Consider the following 7,338-nt stretch of genomic DNA (forward strand, 5'->3'; position numbering starts at 1 on the left):
GGAGTGTGGTGCCTCCTTCTGAGAGGCATCTAGCAGAGAGCACTCGCCATCTCTCCCCTTCCCCCTCCTGCGTCACCCAGCTTTCCTGCAACTATTTCCTGAGATAAGCTGCAACCTTCCCACTCCCCACCCCCGCTTTGGCTGCTCCCACCTATGCCTTTTGCCAGAGAGAGAGAGAGTGATCAGAACTAAAGCTTTTACAGGAGTAATTCTACCCCAACAAGATGACTTGGCCCAAGCCAAGTCTATGGTGCCTTCCCCAAACCCCTCTTTGTATTAATTCTAGGAGGGCCCTTCACTTAGTAAGATACCATTGTTGGCAATCACCTGGTTGGCCTTCCTAATGCTTCCACTTGCCTGTGCCCGCTGTTTGTGCGTGATCCACAGCATCCAAGACCCCGCCTGGATTGGTTAACAGAGGTTGTCCACATTATAAACTTACCCACATTAATTTCCATGGCTTCTCTCTCCCTAGTTTCAAAGAACAGGGGAATGGCTCTGACTATTCTCAGCATCCTCCAAAGTACCCAAACAAGTTAAATCCCAAAGGATCCCTTCAGTTTACATTTTGCAGGCCCAATGTGCCTTCTGTGAATGTTTTTGCTCTCTATCCTTGGGGCTTCCAAAATTGTTCAGGGTGACAGACAGAACGTGCCATACAACCGGGCCTTCCCTTCCCTGCTCCACTCTTTGAAAAAAACCTGCTGCTCTATAAATAGTAAAAGAAAAAAGTTTAAGAGCATCTGGACTTTTTTAAATGTGAGGAGGAGGCGGGGGGGGGGGAGCTGGAATCCAGACTCTGGAGGTGACGCGGCAGGCAGGATGTGGCTGGTAAAGAGCGCGCCTCTGAGATGATTACAGAAAGATCAGCGGCTCAGAAGCCAAAACCACACGCATTCTGGGACTGGAGTGTATGTGGGGAGATTCCCCTACACTGTAGCCACATCTCCAGATCCTTTCAATATTAGAAGACTGTCACTATAAGTGACAAAATGCACGTTGCTCTCACAGGTCATGCCAACAAACCCTGCTGTACGAAGAGTTCCATTGTTCAAACTGTGGTTTAGGAGCACCTGAGCCAAAAGGCCTTTAGGTCAGATCTGTACAGTTCTTGACCATTGATGGACTTACCGGCAAAGTAACCAGGGTGCCAGACATTTTGCAGTTCTTCGAACCCAGTGCCCCTTAGCTATCTTGTGTAGCCTCTCCACTGCAGTTCCAATACCGCTTCCCAAAGCTGTTTTTATCCCAGGTCTGGCCAACATCCCATATACAGGCCACCAGCACTAATCTCAATGCTACTTCCATGCCCTAGGGTCAACATGCCAATTCTGCTAACACCCCTTCAGCCCTACAACAGAGCCCACAACTAACATTCCATGTCCATCCAAGATTGCTAGAAGGTTCCACTTAAAAAAAACAACCCCTCCCTGCTGGTTAAGGAGCCCAGACCAGACCACCTCTTCCCACAAGTCATCTAACCCATTTAAAAAGCAACTCAGTTGCATTACTCAATATATCTCTACCCTGTTCCTGGAATGGAAGCCGCTTCAAAGCAATCCTCCCAGAAATGCAGAACACCAGATCACTTGTGCTTCTTTGGCCCTACAGTTTGCTATATTTCCTTTTGAGATTCCCTAACCTTCCCCCCCCCCACACACTACTTCAAGGGCTCTGGCTTGCACATTTGCTCCCAAATTCTCACCAACACCTACTTGGAGCAGCTTGTTTCCTCATGAAGTCAAGCTGCCCTAAGCAACGCCAGTGTCCATCGCCTGGAAAGCACAGCCAAGCCTACTGGCCTTGAGATCTGCTTGGAAGCTGAACGGTCTAGAGCCCCTTGAACCACCCCAACAGAGGTTCAAATCCTCTTACTGGTAAAAAAATAAATAAATAAATAGTCCACTATTTTTTAAAAAGGAGAAGCAGCCTGGCCCCTATCTGGCCCAGCCTCACTTCCCTAACCGTGCACAGCCCTTTACAACTGGCTCTCTTCCTCTTCGAGAGAACGGTTCAATCCAGGGATGAACTTGAGGAGTCTTTTGCGGAAGCTTCCGTGTTTGCTCTTCCTGGGCCGTGGCGTCCCTGTGGCGTTCTTTTGGTCACATGACTTGTCCCAGAACCGGGCAGCTCCATTGCTGCTGGCACATTTGACGCTGGCACTGCGGGTTAAAGCTGGCCGCGGCCGTGCAAACTGGGCGGCTGCAGGGAGAGCGTCCAGGGAGTCGGCAGAGTCAAAGAAGCAAGTCTGATATACAGAATCCTCACTCTCGTCTGTGGCTGTGCTGACGCAGCCCACGCTGCTGTAAGTGCTGCTTGAACTTGGCAACAACATTCCAAAAGGTATGGACCCTTTGGCCAACCCGGTGCCATACAGGCAGGAACGCACAGACTCCAAGGTGTCATAAATGCTGGGGTCTTTCACCACAATGCCTAGCGGGAGAGATCAGAGAATGACTGGAGCAAGTATGGGGACATGTGACCATCTCACAAAAGACAGAACCAGGCCTGAATGTTTGTTTCCCCCAAACTCATCACATTTATTTATTTTTTATTTATTTTCGTGATCACTACCCACCCTCCCCCACAAGCAGGTTCAGTATGAATCACAACAAGTGGATAAAACAGTTAAAATACACCATATATACAGTTTAGAAACTATAAAACCCGTAATACAATACATGGCGGCAAGTGAATAAACAAGCTCCATGGTGTATGTTGTATCTGTGCCTAAGGGCTGGCCTACCAGAATGTGGGTACACCATTCAATAGAGTGCATAGCACAACACAAGCTGAGGCGGAGTAGGGCAGGCCCCCCCGATGTGGTCAACACAAGCTGAGGCGGAGTAGGGCAGGGGGGTCGACGTGGTTTGACATCTGTAGCCTCAACCAAAGGCCTAGTGGAACAACTCCACAGGGCCCTGATCGCACTAGGGAGAGTGTTCCACCAGGCTGAAGCCAGCGCTGAAAAGGCTCCGTTTGAGGCCAAATGGATGTCTTTTGGGACAAGGATCAGCAGGTATTATGTCAGCCGAACATAAGGATCTCTGGGGAACATATTGGGAGAAGTGGTCCTTCCCATCCTGCAAGGACCTTCTACCTTCAACCATCCTGTGAGGTGTACCAAATTGAGCAAATGACTGGCCCAAGGCCAGCCAGTGGGCTTCATAGCAGAGTGGAATTTGGAAATGGGGTCTCCTTAGTCCGACATGGAGGGAGAAGGGGTTTCCCCACTTGGCTCAGGTGACGCTCCATAGTTTGGGTCCCCAGTCTGAACCACAGTTCTCTAGCAGTCCCATGTCAGCCTTCAATTACTTAGTTGTACATAGAAGGCAGAGGCCTTCCCAGGTTAGACAAGAAAACCCGGATGTTTTTTCATTGTTAGTAGGTGCTTTAGCCCAGCATCAGTGCTCCAAGACCCCACCCACACGTAATATGGGGCAGGCTGAGGAGTGCGGTCAGCGGGCAGGAGGCGGAGCATTGCTGCAAGAAAACGTGATTACAAATTGTGTCTGCTGAAGACAGAGGCTGAACGACTACTAAAAGAGCGTAATAAAAAGACGACAAGAAAATGTTGATCAGCGATAGCACAAGCATAGTGGAGAAGAGAGAAGCTCTCTCTGTTTGGCACCGTGCAGTCTCCACAGGCCTCCCAAGTGCTCCTGGGCTTGGAATTGTGAGGAGTGCTCTCAAGTAAGGTAGTAGCAGAATTTAAAAGGGGTCACAGACAGACTGGGAGGCTGAGCTGTGTTGCAGGGCCTTCCATGATATATCAGAATTATCAGGTTAAGGTGCCCAGAATGCTCATGCAAAGGCATTCTACGTAACTCTGTAGCAAAATATTACTGGGAAAATGCAATCCCCACCCCAGACCAAGATACTGAGATCTTTCTCCTCGCAATGCATTGATTGTGTCACAAAGGGAATGCTTGCGAGGGACTCGGTTTGCCACATCAGAAGACAGAGCTGGGGGAACACCAACACCCATTTTGGAACTGCTCTGCAACTATGGGTGCTCTGGATGCTGCTTGCCTCCCCCCCGGCCACTCACCATGGACCAGGCGCTGCTCCTGCACCATCAGTGACCGATACTCTCCCCATTTCTCATATAGTGTTTGCTGAAATGGAAAGAGGCCCATTAGCTATGGCTGCAAATGCACAGAATAAAATCACTTTTCTGCAGCTCAGTTTTACTTGGATGTATACTTGCTGAGTTGCTTAATCTTCCCACGTTTCTCAAAGAATCTGCAAGGCTTTGGGGGAAGGTGGAAGCTCTCTGCAGGAAAGTACAAAAGCCTCACTCAGTCGCCGCTACTCCACCACCACCTCCTGAGCTGTCACTGGGCACCATCTAAGGTGTTTTCTGACCCCACCTCCCCATCAGCAGCCATAGAGACAGAACTCATGCTGGCAATCATTCTCAGAATGACAGATCCTCTGCAACTGTGCAATGTCCTGGCAGCTGTATGCCCAAATACACAATTTTGCAAGGGGCATGCACAGGAATTATCAACTTTACTTAGGAGTTCCACTTAAGACCAAGAAGCAGCCCCTGCTAGGTCTATATCAGACTGCCTGCAGGGTGATTCCCACCTTGGGCATGACCTGAGCAAACTTTGTTTACTAGGAGACCAGAGCGAGTGGCATGTACCTAACCATGTAGTTTCCAAAGTCTTAAATCTTTGGAAGAAGGGGTAGCAATCCTCCCCCAATTCTGCCTTCCTGTTGTAGACCGCCCCCCTTTGCCCTGATGGTATTTTTAAGGGTCTGTGGGCCTCCAGGAATAAAATATTTGTGGGGGTGGGGGTCAAAAGACTGCAGCAATAGATGGAGGAGGGCAAGTTCCACTCTGCAAAGTCTGCAGCTTATGGAATAGACCTCACTATGTCCATCATCCACATATTGGTCTCGTTTGCCATGACAGTACAGAAGCAATCTTTAAGGACTGAACCCCGTGAATTACTGTGAAGACCCATTGCATGACACCCAAATGATCAGATTAAAACTTTGTACTCCCACCGTTTTATTGTATGGCTGTACATCTGTCAAAAAAACAACTCTGTACTCGGTCTTGAATTCCAGCCCACCTCTTCTTACCCCTAAAATCCAGTGATCCTCCCCCTCCCATGTATTTTGAGGCATGCATTTCACTGGAGCACCACTGACCTTGAGGTACTGCAGACGGGCCTCAAGCTCTGCTCTCCGGACTGATGTGCCATACAAGGTCTCCAGCCTGAATTGGGGTGGGGGGGAAGAACAAACACAGTAGCTCTGATGACTGATCGCTGGTTGGACCCCGTGGCATTATTGCTGTGGAAGAGCCCGCGTGGGCTGGGGAAACCTGCAGCTCCCAGCGTGAACCATCCCCGCCTCACCTGAGCATATTCCCAGAGGCTTTGATGATCTCCACAATCTCACGGTGGCGGATCCCCTCTACATTGAGACCATTCACGCCCGTGATTGTGTCTCCTGTGGGACAGAGGGGAACCAGGCGGCGGAGACGTCAGTACCCTTTTCATAACCTTAAAAAAAGCACTAAACCAGCATATTCAGTTCTCTTTGCCAAGCAACGGAGTACCTGTACAGGGAGGGCAAGGATAACCTGTACTGCAAAGGTAAAAGCCGTGTGCTGACATAGCCCCAACATTCTGCGAGAATGAGATTCTGCAAACTGCATTGATCATGCTAAATTCCATCTCTAATACATACACAGCCTATGAATGCTCTGGTGCCTGCCGAGGGTTCCCCAGGCCACAGGCTCCAGTTTTCATATGCTTGCCTGGCTTGGTCTATATAGTTTCAGGGCTTGAGCTGCTTAAGGCTCAGAAAGAAGGAGGTAGCATCAGGGCATACGTCCAGAAGTAAAGGAGGCAGCTATTTCCCTCAAGGTGAAGGGTGAACCATATGACAGATCCGCACCTGGTCAGTGCTCGACTGGGAGCCCTGTGTACATCACCATGAATTCCAGGATGGAAAAGGTGGGAAATAAGTGAAGCAACATGAAGACCAATTTCCACTCCCCCCCCCAATTGCATAGTTTAAGCTGTCCCCCTCCCCTAGAATATTTTATTTATTTATTTTCAATTTATATCCCACCCTACCCAGCAAGTGGACTCAGGGCAGCTTACAACGATAATAAGGCAATAAATAATAATTGGCAATAAATAATAATTCACAAAAGCGTCAACAATTCCAGTTAAAAAATCTCTTATGGCAGCATAACAATTACTAAGCTATTGTGCCTGCTGCAATAATGTCAAGGGAGGGCACATTCTCTTAAGAGACCGAAGTCAGCTGACGTTGATGCCAGGTTGGTATAGGCAGTGCCCTAAGGCAGGTGAAGTGAATTGAGCAGACTGATCAAGCTGAGCAGGGAAGGCCGGTGTCGCTTGGACATCTGCCGCCTCAGCCAAAGGCTTGGCGGAACAGCTCAGCTTTGCAGGCCGTGCAGAACTGTATTAAATCCCACAGGGCCCTAACCTCAACCAGAAGCATGTTCCACCACGCAGGGGCCACGGCTGAAAAGGCCCTGGCTGAGGCAAGGCGGATGGTCTTTCGGGCTGGGAAGTACCAAACGGTGCTGCTTAGAAGAGCATAAAGCTCTTCAAGGCACATATGGGGAGAAAACGAGGAAACTGGGGTGGAGAGGTGCTAAGGCGGTACACAGAGCTTCCTACTTTTGGCATATTTGGTGGGCTGTTTACCAAGTCTCCTGTTCTAAGTTGGATGCAGAAGGTACTGAAGAGAGACAAGGTCTCTGAAACCCAATCAGCATTTCCCTAGTTTTTGGAGACAACCATTCCTCAAAGTGAGCCATCGCACAAGGCTCAAACCCAGAGCGGCTTATTTGGTCATGTCATCCCTTACCAGGCTTAAGCCCTGCTACCTGGGCTGGACTCCCATCATGTACGCGACAAACAAAGGTGAACATCTCCACACTTTTGGTGTCCTGGTGGTGCAGCCCATAGGTCTGAAATGGAGCAGAGAGAAAAGGGGGGGGGGGTCTATTAGATATCCACAGCACAAGCTCAAGAGCATCCAAGCTTCATTACAGCCTGAGCATTACCTAGTCAGGCAGACACATCTACATGTACAAGAGGTACCTCCTGGCACCAAAGATCCAGAAAGATACAACGTAGAAACAAAGATTTCCCCAAGAACTGGATACATCCCCTTTGGATTCTGAAATCATACAATGCTGCTGGTGCAGTATTTGGCCAACGTTTAACTTTGCTACCCAGGCCTAAGAAGCGGAGTGTGATGCTAGGCCCCAGAAACGACGAAATCTTAAAATTTAAGCTCTCCAGTGAAAAGGATCAGGTAGGAGTTGATGTGAAA

At 49.2% G+C, this 7,338-nt stretch overlaps 1 protein-coding gene across 1 annotated transcript; it reads right to left on the bottom strand.

Moving 5' to 3' along the window:
- Nucleotides 1-1,978: 1,978 nt before the first annotated feature.
- GRASP (GRP1 (general receptor for phosphoinositides 1)-associated scaffold protein) lies at nucleotides 1,979-6,970 on the bottom strand (the record flags this gene model as incomplete). The annotated part of the gene is made up of 5 exons (XM_015429647.1): nucleotides 1,979-2,433; nucleotides 4,052-4,118; nucleotides 5,167-5,233; nucleotides 5,376-5,469; nucleotides 6,868-6,970. Coding segments are annotated over 5 exons (786 nt in total), but the record flags the coding sequence as incomplete, so codon positions are not given.
- Nucleotides 6,971-7,338: the final 368 nt, after the last annotated feature.

This window comes from Gekko japonicus, unplaced genomic scaffold (genome assembly GCF_001447785.1).
Source record: "Gekko japonicus isolate JY-2015 unplaced genomic scaffold, Gekko_japonicus_V1.1 scaffold947, whole genome shotgun sequence".
Classification (NCBI taxonomy): Eukaryota; Metazoa; Chordata; class Lepidosauria; order Squamata; family Gekkonidae; genus Gekko; species Gekko japonicus.